General features: G+C 34.7%; 1 protein-coding gene across 1 annotated transcript in view; it reads left to right on the forward strand.

The window, feature by feature from the left end:
* The window catches only part of LOC110026835 (lys-63-specific deubiquitinase BRCC36-like), a 34,940-nt gene extending 22,092 nt beyond the window's left edge, over positions 1–12,848 (forward strand). Inside the window, exons 6-10 of the mRNA XM_020728001.1 lie at positions 7,169–7,362; positions 11,691–11,849; positions 11,938–12,018; positions 12,341–12,395; positions 12,480–12,848. Of these exons, the coding sequence (XP_020583660.1) occupies positions 7,169–7,362; positions 11,691–11,849; positions 11,938–12,018; positions 12,341–12,395; positions 12,480–12,650 (660 nt within the window). The 3' untranslated portion in view covers positions 12,651–12,848. The remainder of the gene's footprint in view (positions 1–7,168; positions 7,363–11,690; positions 11,850–11,937; positions 12,019–12,340; positions 12,396–12,479) is intronic.
* The last annotated feature ends 2,078 nt before the right edge of the window (positions 12,849–14,926 follow it).

The following is a 14,926-nucleotide window of genomic DNA, read 5'->3' on the forward strand; positions in this document are numbered from 1 at the left end:
CAGGCGGCGCGCGCGGGGGGGGTGGCGCGCCCGCGTGTTGGGGGGGTCGTTTACACCCCTTCATACAAGTTTTGAAAACTATAGGAAGGAATGACAACCAAAAAATTAGATGATTTGGAGAAGAAGTTAGAGGAAGAGATAAGTCAAGTTAGATTAGGAAAGGAAGAGAGGCTCGCCACCGTGGAGGACATGTTTTTTTCTATTTAAAGTCGAATTTAGGATGGATTTGAAAGCATATAAAAAATGCGGGAGATGATGAAAAAGCTCATGGAGATGCAATCCAAGTCGTGCCGATCGCTTCAGTTGCAAACCCTAACAAAGGGTTGATTAGGGAATCCTTGACCAGGTCAAAAGAGAAGGAGATCGAGTAAGAAGACAATGAGGAAGACATCATCTACCAACAAGAGCGTCCCCTTAGGACTCCTAGAGGAGGGGGAGTGGAAACTTTTGATGGAGGGGGATGGGCCGAAAATTGGAGGGATGGTGTAAGGGGCATGAAAGGGCACGATATAGGAAGGAGGAAGGAGGAAATCGGGAGTTGGGTATGCCTACGTTCAGAGGAGGGATTTCCACCGCGGATACATGGTGGGAAGTACCAGAGGAAGAGAAGGTTGGGGTGGAGATATTAGAGTTAGGAAGTTGAAGATGTCGATATTTCAGAGGAAAGACATATATGAGTGGGTGTATCGAGTAGAACGATACTTTGCAGTGAATGTGTTAGATGAGGATGAGAAACTCATGGTAACAGGATTTTGTTTGGAAGGGATAGCCTTAGCCTGGTTTCAGCGGAGGGAGGCTAGATATCCGATTCGTTCGTTGGATGAATTTAAAGATTGTTTGTTGGATCGTTTTTGATCTATTCGGGAAGGAGACCTACATAAACAATTCAATGCCTTGACTCAGAATGAGACGGTCATGGAATATGGGGAGAAATTCGAACTATCGTCGGGATGACTGTGGAGGATTTCTGAAGCAGGATTGGATGGAATTTTCATGAAGGGCTTAGAGCTCATCATACGGGAAACACTCCGACTACTAAGACCACGAGGATTGAGGGAGATGATGGAAGACAATAACCGGATGAAGAAAGCTAACAAGAGCAACACAGATGGAGCATTGTACGGAACTGCTGCAATCACGACGATGCCAAGAGTTCAGACAGTGGAAGTCTAGAGGGAGGCTGCACGGGACACGAATAATGGACCACGACAGGGACAACACTCAATCGTCTTACATAGATAGAGATTCGGGAGAAGGGAGCCAAGGGGTTATTTTTTCAGTGTGATGAGATGTTTACCCCATGATACAGTGACAAGGATTGAAGATTACAAGTTCTCATAGTACAGGATGAGGAAGCATAAAATGAAGAAATAGAGACAAGCTATGGGGGAGGAGGAATATTCTCATTTGTTTCTTCCTTGAGGACAATGTGTCTTTTTTTTTGGGGGGGGGGGTATTATTACAAGGGCATATAGCTTAAGGGCAATTTTGTTTATTATTATTATTATTGTTGGGTATAAATAGATTTGTTATGTCTAGGGTTAGGTTTATGCATGAGATTTGAGTTGTGAGTCTTAGGTTTAAGTTTTGGGAGAGATTTCCTACCTCACAAATTGTAGGAATTGGGAGAGATTGCCTACCTTTCGAGTAGTAGGTGCTTATCTTTGTATTCTCAATGAGTGTTTGAATTATTGAAATAAAAAAAAAACCTATTTTACCCTAAATTTTGTGGAGAATCGTGTCGATTTTTGCTTTGGATCGTATCAGAGATGCATGAGGATAGAACTTATCGCATCATTAGAGAATGCTTCCCTAAAGATAGGGTCTTACACATTGGCAGAGCCAACAATTTTTCTTCGGTGAGGCATATAAAGTAAATTTATTGTCATTTTTATTGTTATTATTTTTATTTTTGGTTGGGCAAGAATGAAATGCTTATTGTTTGAACCTTCAATTAGAAAGGGCATATAAATGTTTATCTATTGTATATGAAATCTTCTTCAAAATATAAGGGGCATGCTCACCTCCACCCTAAATTTTCCTTTAGTCTTCCAATCCTATAAGGATTGCTCGATATTAAGTCTTACAACTCTATAACAATAAGTGAAAGATACCATAAGGTATGGTCATACAACTATGCAAAAGAGTGCTTCCTTGGGGAAGGGTCTAAAGAGGATTACCTGAAGATGAAACTTGCAATTCTACAACTAGAGAGAGCTGTTGACATGAGCCCATATAATACTACAACTTTGAAAGAGGAAGAATGGGGTGGGACTTAAAATGCTTCAACTCGAAAGAGAGTGATTCCCTAAGAGCAACTTTTGACAGTCCAACTTGGTGAGAATACTTTCCTAAGGTGGGGTTTATAATATCACAAAATATGTTACTTTACATCTATGTCTAATGCAAAGAAGGTTATGTAAGGTTCAAGTACCCTTAATGTTATGGAGTGGTCTCTTATTTGATTATAACCTAATCTTGATAGAACAGGAAGCTTCTGATGTTGAAATATTTTAGTATGCTGGATCTTATAATCTAATTGAAAAGGCTGACCAATGTAGGTCTTACAACTCTAAAAGAAGAGCTACCTGCTGGGTGGGCTTACAGCCCAAGTGAAGAGCTAGATTGACTTACACCCTAAGTGAAAAGCTAGGGACTTTTATGCTTGATCTATGGGCAAGGCAACCTGACATGCAAACATTCAAATACTTGGATTTTGCTATTAAACTACACTTGCCTCCTTTTTGGTTAGATAATACATTTCTTGTTAATTTTAATTCATTCGTTGAAAGCTTTAGAAGTAAGAGTTAATTATAATATTAAAAAAAGACTTAAGAGTTATATTGTAGTATTAACTAACTTTAGGGAGGCAAGTGTACTTGAACCAATTAGAGTTTATTTTTAAGAATATTTTGCTTTTTTTTTTCCATTTTTCTAAATTTTATTTTAGAATATAATGAGTTTTTACAAGTCTTAAAGATTTAATAACTTCAAAATTCTGTTAAATTCTTCTTTTATCATCTTCTGTGTTTAGCAAGTTCTTAATCGCTTATTTTTCATCAAATGACTTGGGTCAAAGCTGATGTTTTTCCTAATAATTGATTTTTAGAATCAATAATTGCATGTCAATGCATTATATCTTATGTGGCTATATTTGGAGTGCAGGACTTGTGGGGGTTTATTTAAAATAAAGAACGAATGTAGAATTAAACTGAATGGATAGATACTAGATGAATGGTAGGGATGCAATTGAACTAACAAGCTATTCATATTCAATCTCTCTGTCATCTCACTAATCTCCAATATACTTAGTATGTATATTTGTTTAAATCAAATGAAAGGGGATTCATTCCTTATTTGTAGCTAGAGGACCCTCGTTGAGTTATGTGGGAGCTCTCCAAGTAGAGGGATGTGTTGGTAGCCCTCGCTGCTATCTTTTTCAATGGGTATGGATGGTGGCTATCGGAATCAATCATCAACATGGAAAGTTGCTTCAATGAGCTGGAAGAAAGCCAATTGAGCTTTCAAGAGGGATCCCTTGTCTAGATAACTGGATCGATTTACTGTTGTACTGGTGAGTTCATATCTAGCCACGCTATAATTAAAGAGAGTATGCAGAGGCTCAAAACCTAGGAGGACATAAGCAACATAATTTTGAGGGTTTAAAATATATACAATGTTCTTAGATGCACACTCATAATTACGCTTTAAGGGCAAAATGATGTGTTAGCTCTGCATATTGTTTGATTGTGAAGCACAAGCTCGTAGCAAAATGTGTCTTATATTGTTTTGCTGTGTCCTATTATTATGCCATTATTTTGGCTCCTACTAAAAGTGAAATATTGGTTTAGTTTTCATAATTCAATTCAATATCTATTACAATAACTAAGCACAATTGTTTGGTTGTCACTAATTCTCATTGTCATTGATAAATTGCTTATTGGTTTTCTATTCTCTTCCACATGCGCTAATTTCTCTTAGTGGGTCTTCTCTTCACACTCACTTTCATATTAGTTCTTATACACTTTTCATTAATATTTTTTTGGTGTTGGTAGCTTCTCACACAATCCTCTTTTCAAAAATAGTTCTTGATGCCTCATATTTTAAATTGTCTCTTGCTTCACATAGTCTCGTTCTTTCAACATATAACAGGTTACTCAATCTCTTGAATATATTCTTGCTTTTAATTAATCTTATATCACTTCATTATTATGCTAAAAATAATTCCCGGACGTCTTTATATTTGATTAATAAAAATAATTTGTATGCACATGATAGGTGTATATGATATACGACTCATTAATGCTATTAAAAGTATCACTTCATTTTACGTTTTTCACTTTGAAGATGTGGAAAGTCAACGGGATGTTAATACCATTCAACTGTAATTCCTGACTTGGTTAATTCTAAGTTATCAGACAGTGTTGTGATAAAAGTAATTTAATGTTGAATATAATTGTTTCTTTTCAGAAAAAAATTGTAAATTGATATGTTTGACATGAGGGATTTAATTTACAGGAGGATGACTACTGCTTGAAGGTATTATATTGTGTGTTGTGGTTGTAGTTATTGTACTGTTTACTTTTGAGTAGTGATATTGTCGTATGTTGGTTTGAGATGTTTTACTTGCAGACTTTGCTATTATTTTTGGATGATTTAAATTTTCATTCAGTGTATTTTGTGATTTCTCTTTTACTCTTTTATAAATTGAAAGTAATGAAAATCTATTCAAAATAAATGAAATAAATGAAACAACAAATTGTGTTACAACTTTGAAAATATTGGATATATGGTATACCCGCTGTCCTAGTAAGTTGTAGCCTTTGTGCTGATTAGGGACTTTCTAGTAGCTTCTTAGTTGGCTCTCGAGATAAATGATCTCCTTTGTTTGAATGGAGATCACGGATTGCTGTAGTTCTAGCTCTGATTATGTTTTTCTTGGGTTTTAAGGTGATGAACAGGGTTAGCTTAGGGATTTTTGAGATTTTCTCTCTTACTACTTATAACTTTGGAAGGATGCAATTAATGATTTAAGCTGAGAGGGAGTGCTTTTAGTTCTTAGGTGGTTCCTAATTTAGTTCACGATGTTTTAAGCTCATCCTAGGTTATCAGGGAGCTATTAGGGAAGCCTTAGGGCAAGATGAAACATCTTATTAGTTGAAGAAAGTAGTTTATGGATCATAAAGCTTGGATAAGTTTGGATGAGCCTAGTCTGCTCGATTGGGCTTTGAGTTGAGAGCTTAAAAAGTTAATCTGTTATATTTATATATATATATATATATACAACAGATTAACTTTCTAAGCTCTTAACTCAATGGATGTACCTATAGATCAAGAAAATGACTTAATTCAAAGAATGTACCTCAGTTTGATCAAATCATGCGTTTGGGCCAATCTTAGAGCTAATTATGGCTAGTTGGGCTACATTCACTCCGTAAGGACAGTTTAGTCTCATTTGAGTGTGGGTCCACAGGTTCTAGGCTTGGTTAGAGTTGGGTGTCTTGGCTGGTCTAGGTAAAGCATAGGCTAGATTTAGAAAAAATTTGACAGAAGGTTGACTTTGGTGGAACAGTTGCCAGGGGTGTTTATTTGGGTTCACTAATCATTCTTAACATCAAGTCATCCCATCTGACATAAGTGCAAGAGATTTTTGACTGAATGGATCCTAAGTAGGTTAATCTACACTTAAGCTTGGTTTCAAGGCTGGGTTCCCTATGGTTTGACCTTGGCCAAATTTTAGTACAAGGTTTGGCCTTGTATATCTTTAGTCTTGCAATTTAGGTCAAACTATTAGACTTATGTAAGATGTGGTCTGACTGAAGATAGGGTCTTTGTCGGGTGATACAAGGGTTTTTGATTCAAATTTATGAAGATATTCACAAGGGTTTGACTTTAGTTAAACCTTGGTTAGAAGTGGGATCCATGTGTTTCCTTTTCTTTCTCAAAGGTAAGGTCAACTCATGTGAGTTTGATGCGTCTTGCTTGACAAACTTGGGTGGCTAACGTGTTTTATTAGGATTAGAGTAGGAATTTGTTCCTCAATCAAAGGTTTAGTCAAGACATGTACAAATAGGCAGCGTGGTCATTGTGTGGTTATCATGTTAGACGCAGCCCTCATTTTTGTGAGTCTAACCGCAGGCTTAGGCTAGGTTCTCAAGAAAAAAACATAACATTACTGCTAGATTGGCCTACTGAGGACTTCACGTGAATTAAGATTGTATGGGTCTGAGCACATGTTGACAAATTCTTCTTGAAATTTGATGTGGCGTGCATGGATTTTGAGGGCAATAATGAGTCACTGTAGAGAAGAGAGTCAACCTAGGGCATCCCCATGGTTCATACGGCGACAAATGTCACTATTGTGGCCCTATGCTGTGTCTAGGGCACCAGATAGAATCATGCTCTAGTCTAGTTTATGCAAAGGCAGTCCTTAGAGGTAATGAGCAAGCCTATGTGGTCAACCTTTAGTTCATTTTCTGTTTCTATTGTTACTTTTTTTATTTGGATAAATAAGGAGGCTGTTATTTATTTATATATATATATTTTAAAGATGCATGACTTTTGCTTTCCTAGCTGCATTTCTTTTGGTTCCTGAAGTACGTCATTGTTATTTGGAACTGAAGGCTTGCTAATTATGCTGTGGTCTTTGGTTTCTTGCTTCTCATTCTGCATGTTCTGGTTTTTCCTTCTAAAATAATTTCTTATTTCTACTTCATTACCTGTAATCTGCAGAGTGCTTGTTAAATATTTTCGGAGAGAAGAAAGGAAATGATGAGATTTTAGCCATAGTCATGACATCTGTTGCTTCTGTTATCGTTTTATATTGTTAGCGTAGTTTTTCCTGGCCTTAGTTTAGCTGTTGTACTATTTCTCGGTTTCTTCCCCTTTCAAGATGCTGGCATGCTTCTCATGCCTTGTTTTCTATTGTTATGGCTTCGTCGAACCCTGGTTTGTTGGTGCAATTTGTTGTTATGGTGTGTAACCCAGAACTTTATCATGATTCTCTGGTTCGTCTCTTTGTTTTCTAGTGAATGTTCTGCTGATCATATTGCTAAACTTTGACTAACTTTTGGGCTTGACATTAGCTTGTGTGAATTGCTCAACTCTTCATATGTATAGCTTGGTAATTCATGTTTGATTTAGCTAATGCACGTGTCATCCTGCTTAGGCTGTGAAATCTCCAGATATGGAGCAATTCTGCACTCATAACGACATCAAGTACTTAGAGAAGCAGAAAATGGCTGAAAACTCTATTTTACTCTTCAATGCAGAGAATCTGCATGACACTCCGACCAATACTGATTCTATTGATATGTCAGATAGTGTACAGGAAGCATTGCACCGTTCAAGCATGGACTTGAGGTAACAACAAAGAGGAAATTGTTGCTTATAAGGCTTATCTCCATTTACTCTTTTCTGTCATTACTTAAACTGTGTTTCCAATGAATAAGAAAGTAAAGCTAAGCAAGAGAAAAGCAGCATTCTTTTTTCCATTTAATCACCAAATGACATGAAAAATCTAATTTTTATGTGCCATTATTATTCTCAATACTTTACTGTCTCTCGTTGGAAGAGCAATTCTTTCTTATCACACTGAAGGTCTCATCATCAACATCCAACTCGCAAGCTTTTTGTCATGTGATATGATGATAACAGAACAACAACAACTTCAAGAAACCTTTATCTCACTAAATGGGGTTGACTACATGAATCCTTTTTTCCATCACGTCTTATTGAGTGTCATATATTCATTTAATTCTAATAAATTAAGATCATTTTTTATATAATATGCCCAAGTCATTTTAGGTCCACCACTGCCTTTCTTCACATAAGCTAAATCTAAAACATTTACTCTCCATTCAGATCATCAGATGGTCGGAGTATGATATAACCAAACCAGCTAAGACGACTCTCTATAATCTTTTCTGTCACTGGAGCTACACCAACCCTGTCACGGATATATTCATTTCGCATTTTGTCTCTAAGTGTTAGGCCACTCATCCACCTAAGCATTCTCATCTCAGCATCACACAACTTTATTTTATGTTTATCTTATAAAGGCCAACATTTTGTGTCATAGAGGATTGCAAGTCGGACCACCATCTTATACAATTTTCCTTTTAGCCAAGGGGTACTTTTCTATCACACAATAGTCTTGATACATTCATCCACTTCAACCAACCATCTTGAATTCTTCTAATAACATCCCCATCTATATCACCATCACTTTGAACAAGAGACCCGATATATCTAAAGGCCTCACACCTTTTAATGATTTGATCACCTATAGTTACAATTCTGCCCTAGAGCTACTAATGCTAAAATTACATTCATGTATTCGGTTTTAGATCTACTCAAACGAAGGCCTTTAGACTCCAATGTAGACCTTCATAATTTAAGTTTTTCCCAAACTCTTTCTCTAGTTTTATCTACAAGAACAATATCATCAGCAGAAAGCATACACTAAGATACATCCTTTTGTAAATGTCCAGTAAGAGCATCCATAACTAAAACGAAAAGAAATGGGCTTAAAGTCGATCCCTGATGTAATCCAACTGAAATATGAGATTACTTGGCCAGTCCTCCTTTTGTTTGAACACAAGTAACAACTCTAGCATACATATTTTTAATGGCTTGAATATAAGTCTTTCAACACATTTCTTCTGTAAAACTCTCCAAAGGACTTCTCTTGGAACCTTATCGTAAGATTTTTCTAAATCAATAAAAATCATATGCTGATCCTCCTTGCTCTCTCCATACTTCTCCACCAAACATCTCAGTAAATGTATAGCTTTCATTGTAAACTTGCCTGTCATGAATCCAAATTGATTATGAGAAATCTTTGTAATACGTTTTAACCTATGTTTAATTACCCTCCCATAATTTTAAAGTATGACATATCAACTATCAACCAACTTAATTCCTCTATAATTTGCACATTTTTGTGCATCCCCTTTAATCTTAAAAATGGGGACCAAAGTACTCTTCCTTCACTCCTTAGGCATCTTTTTAATTTTAAGTAATATCAAAGAGTTTAGTAAAGCCAAGAAACTCTCAAAGCTCCTAAATAGTACCACACTTTAATTGAGATATAATCAGGTTATACTGTTTTTCCACCCTAGGTTTTCTTTAAAGTCTCTTTTACTTCTTTTTTTTACTAATGCGATGATAAAAATAAAGCTTTTTATTATTATTAACTATATTAAGATCACCAAGATGAATATTATTTTTCAGAAACTTCATTGAAAAGTTTATCGAAATAGTTTAGCCATCTATGTTTAATTTTTTTTCTAAGAAAAATATTTTTGATTTTCATCTTTAATACACTTTACTTGAGTTAAATCTTTATTTTTTTCTCTTATTTGGCTAGTTTATACATATATTTTTCATCTTCTTTAGATCTAATATATTATGAAGATAACTAAAACCAAAATTGTGAGCATCACAAATTGTTCTCTTAGAATCTTTATGATTCACCTTATATTTTTTGTTGTTTTTTAAGCTTTTACATTTAAACTAATTTTTATAACCCAACTTCTTATATTTTAACTTTTCTTACACATTATTATTCCGCCACAAACTATTTTTATTTATAGAAATTTTTTTCCTTTTGATTCTCCAAGTATATTTTTTGTCACGTATTTAATATTATTTGTTACTTTATTCCACATAGAATTTTCTTCTTTATGAACTTCCCAAATCTTAAAATATTGAAGTTTATTCATAAAATTAATTTTATTTGTACTTTTTAGGTGCCCCAATTTAATTTTATGACAATTATTTATCTTACAACTCTTTATCTTAACTAATAATTGATGTTGAGTATATAAATTCTCACTTGGAACGACCTTACAGTCTTTACATTCACGACGATATCTTATTCTCATAAGAAAATAATCAATTTGTGTTTTATTAGCTCCATTCTTATAAGTAAAAATATGTGCATTTTTTTTCTTAAATAAATTATTAGCAATAACAAAATTATACGCTAAAATAAAATCTAATATGACTCTATTTTCTTCATTAATCACTTCAAAACCGTAGCCACCATGAATATTTCTGAAATTTTCAACCACTTCACCAACATGCCCATTTAAATCTCCTCAAATAAAAGTTTTTTCTTCAAGTGGTATCATTTGTATTAATTCTTTTAAGTCATTCCTGAATTTTTCTTTAGAACCTATATCAAATCCTATTTGAGGAGCATATGCACTTATAATATTAAAAATCTTAGTATCAACAATAATTTTAAGGGCTATAATTCTATCTCAAATTCTATTAATTTAAATTCTATTAATCTATCTCAAATTCTATTAATTTTTACAACATTATCTTTCAAACTCTTATCTATAATTGCATCTATATCATTTCTAGTACAATTCATACCTGAATACCAAAGTTTAAAACCAAAGCTATCAATCTCCTTAATCTTCTCCAACCTATTTAGTTTGTTGAATACATAAAATATTTATATTTCTATGAACCATAATGTCAACTAATTTCATTAATTTACCTGTAAGTGTACCTATATTTCAAGATTCTATTATAATATTGGTTTCATGGACTAAATTCTTTACCCACATTCGTCTATAATGTGGGAATCCTTGCTTATTTTACACTACACCAGGGCACCGATGTAGCAACCCTTGAATATTTTTTACTGTATTCAGACCATACAGTGCGGCTTCTAGAGGACGCCCTAGCATTTGCACATGGATCTAAATGATTCATGTCATGATTTTTCGACAAATTTTAGACTGGATGTCCACTACCTAATACAATCGTTCACTTTTCACAACTGGGACTTGGGACCGACAAAGTAGTGTTTGATATGATGATAACTATGACTCGGATATTTTTTTGTACATAATCTATTTTTTAGTTCAAGAACAATTTTTTCGGGAAATCAATTATTATTTTTACTTTTGGAGATGCGCTTAAGATTCTCTTTAAGGATGCAAAATACTGGTTTTGTTACATTCACATCAATTTTTTTTTTCTAGAATAAGCTTGCAGTATGTTCTGGTTGTGATCAGTGATCTTCTTCTTTGAATTAAAACCCACAATGAAGGCATAAATTACTTGATAACTCCTTCCCTAAATTCTGCCAATTGAGCTTCCTTTTTTGTGTTTCTTCTCACTTATTTTTTAATTCCAAGAGAGTACTTTTTTTTCTTTTTGGAATTTTAATCTTTTTCTTCCATATTTTTATTCTTATTTGTTATTTATGGACTCTAGGTATGGTTTAAACCTCTTATATGTATTAGTTGCTTGAATCCATCCAGGTCGGTGATGGGAATGAATTAAAGAGCTAGTAGACAACCCTTCTGGTTGATTAAATTTTTCCGAGAAAATTTATCTAAACAAATAATCTGGTAAAGAAGACAGAAGAATTTTTCTCTGCAATGCCATGTCTTAGCTGCACTGAATCTGCAGTTTTTTTTATTGATGGTTGGCTGTAAAATCAAATATTCTAATGAATAGAATTGCCATTTTTTCATGCTTCATTGAGTTGATTGCTGTTGATTATTTCTGATCGTGTAAATTAATTAAATGCTCCCTTTACCTTCTTCATCTCACAATTGACATTTTCAAGGATAAATTTGCAAGCCTGCTAGTTTTCTCCAAGAGCATTTTTTATATGTAAGTGTAAATTTTGCTCTGATGAGGCATTCTTTATGCTTTAACAGTGGCGCAGAGTATATCAGGACTGAAGTTCCGTTAATTGTGCTGCCCACTAGAGCTCTACTGAAGCTTGAATCCCCTTTAACGTCATTCACCGAGATGCAACATATGTTATTTCAAGAAGAACAATCCGCTTATAAACAGGCCCTACTACAAAATATGCGGTAGTGGTTATTTACACGATAACACTGGCCATTATCACTTTTTTCGAACTTTTGTCCTAAGATTTGAATTTTTATGGAATTTATTCAGCGATGGGACGATACACCCGCTCGCTTATATACACCACACATCAACCTATCAGGCGTCATTGTGCAAGTTGATGGAGTATTGGTAAGAGTATAAAGAACATATTTATATTATTGTGAAAAGTGGCAAAATAGTCCCAATACTTTGTAAGGAGCCATGTTAGTCCCAGAGTCTATAAGTGTCAATCTAGTTCTTATACTTTTTTAACGAGGCTAAAATAGCTCTTCTTGACTACGGAGGACTATTTCAGTGTGTTAAAAAACCACGGAGACGAATTTGACATTTCTATAAACTTTAGGATTAAAATGACCTCATGGAAATGTACAGAAGACTATTTTGACACTTTACTCTCATATTATCTTATTTTATTTTTGTTTTGTGAATGATTTATCATCCTTGTATGCAGTTTGAGCCCTGCTGTAAAAGTGCTTCAGGATCGTTTGAGAGAGAATGAGACAAGGGTGAGTTTTATTTGATCTTTCTGGTTGGATTTGCAATGCTAAGGAGAGAGTTGAAACTTGTTCTTCTTCTCTGCTGATGAACAGCTTGGGATTTTGATGGAAGAGAGCATCACATTAGACAGAGACTTGAACCTGGAATCCTCCCCCAGGAGGCCTCAAGGCGGTGTGGCGACATTGCAAAGAGAAATGCGAAATTCCGGCGAGTCCAGTCCAAGAAGCCCGAGCAGCACCAGCGGCCGGAGAAAGACACCTTGAATTAGTAAGCACTAGTGGCCTCTTCTTTCATTTGTGAAAAGGTTTGTTCTTCCAGGTGCACCTGTGCCACTCACACATTTTGTTTCCTTGAGAATTTATTAGTGAATTGTTGCTTGGATTTCAGCTGATGATGAAGAAAGAGTTCAGTTGTGTGCTTAGCGAGAGAACTGTTGTTTTTATAGCCTGTTTTCTTTGGTAGATGAGCTCGCTTGGTATTTGCTATCACTGATGGGATTTTGATGAGCTTAAAAACTGCTATTGATAGTATAATCATTTTTAACTCCCAAAAAAATTATTAAAAAAAATATAATAAAATTAATAGAATGCCCTCACAAAGTTTTAGGTATTGGGTGTATGCATATATATGTGTTTTTGAATTGGGATAAGTTTGAATTAAGAAATGTAACAATGTTCCTCAAAGGAAAAATTAAAAAAAAAATTCTCCGAACTTGTAATTCTAGGACAATGATCTTCAAAGACATCAGTAATTGATTGCAAATTTATGGTGCATTTGGGGCGGCCGTTACTTTTCCTGCTTCCTGGAGAAGCAACTTATCAGGACCAATCATAAAGCTCTCTCGATGACATTTCAGAATGATGAGTGTCTTTTGTTGAAGAGTTCATTCCTCCCTCTAATCATCTGACTGCTGCCCTCAAAATCAGTAAGGTGATACCTCGTATACGGAAAAGAATTCAAAAAACTCCGTTGCAATGAATATCTCAAATCAATTAGATCATATTTTATTGAATAATGATTACATTAGTGGACTAGTTCAAATGGAAATATTGTAGCGGCTAAAATGTACCAATCTTGAGAAGGCATTGACAATTTGTATTCACATCGTTGGGTTGTAAATTTAAATAATCTTCCATCGGGTATACTCCCTTTTCAACCGGCCATTACGAATGTAGAAATTTTGAAATCACAAACTATTAATTTATTATGTGTAGCGGCCCTACTCCTTTTGATATTTTAAATAATCTGCCATCGTGTATACTCCCTTTTCAACCAGCCATTACGAATGTAGAAATCACAAACTATTAATTTATTATGTGTAGCGGCCCTACTGCTTTTGATATATGTGATCTTTTCTTCGTTGCAAATACAAGCATCGACATGCGTGTCGTTAGTTGCTGCGATGCAATTTTTTTTTATTAAAAAAAGTGTTACAACATAATTTATTAATAAATTTTCTTTATTGTAGTAATATTAAAATATATAGAGAGGCCAATACCTTAAAAAACGACAGGTATGTCAAAACGCCATGGATTTTTCGAGGTGTGTGCAAAGGTTGGGTCCAATGGTTTGATAATGTCCATAGACATTTTCATTAGAAAGTTTACCTCGATATGGAAATACCTGCTAATTGTCTCTCTCTGTAGAGTGTTGAAAACACTCAGAAACAACAGGAATACAATCATTGTGAAAAACGTGATGGTTAGAACTTCTTGGGATGTAAATCATGATGATTAGTGCAAATTATATTTGAATTGCAATTCATCCAGTAAATCGCATAATATAGTTTTCAACGTCCAGAACATACTATGAATCTTGCTTGGATGAGCTTCTATTAGTTTGCTAACCCTAATCACCCACAGATGTCAATGACACACAAGATGCCTTCCACAGATTTCTCTGGTAATACCCATGAATTAGATAAAATATGGTGATAATGATAATTGTTCGCTCAACTATCTCTATAATATACTCTTCATTTGGGGGTTCCATTTGTATGAAAGAGGTTTGTTTAACATGTTTTAAAAAAATGTGTTACTTAAATAACAGGTAAATTCTTAAACTATGCATAATGAAAGCACTACAATTACATAAATCCAAAAATACTGAAATGTCAGAAGTAGTTGAAACTAGCCATATTTCACGATGGAAATGTTAATTATTACAAATAAGCAATATGTTATAGTAGCAAAAAATAAAAATATAGAGGGGCATGCCATTTAGCTAGTCCGTTTCTTTAAGAAATAATGGAGATAAGGAATCCTCTATTTCGATAAAGAAAACCTCCAGCTTATTTCAATCCTCAAGAAGGGCATAAAATCAAAACATGCCAAATAAAATAAGTAGAAGGGCATGCCATAAAAAATCTCTGGAATAGAGTCGAGTAGCTTAACAACCATCTGCCATAGTTGGGTATGCATGCAGGACTGTGTAGGCACTAGGTGTGATACTGGTGCAGTTTGTCATCAGCTGTGAGATCTATTGGGATAAGTTAGTCTCCCCAACCTTAGTTTGGGATAAGTTAGTCTCCCCAACCTTA

The sequence above is a fragment of the Phalaenopsis equestris genome, unplaced genomic scaffold (genome assembly GCF_001263595.1).
Source record: "Phalaenopsis equestris unplaced genomic scaffold, ASM126359v1 Scaffold000402, whole genome shotgun sequence".
Classification (NCBI taxonomy): Eukaryota; Viridiplantae; Streptophyta; class Magnoliopsida; order Asparagales; family Orchidaceae; genus Phalaenopsis; species Phalaenopsis equestris.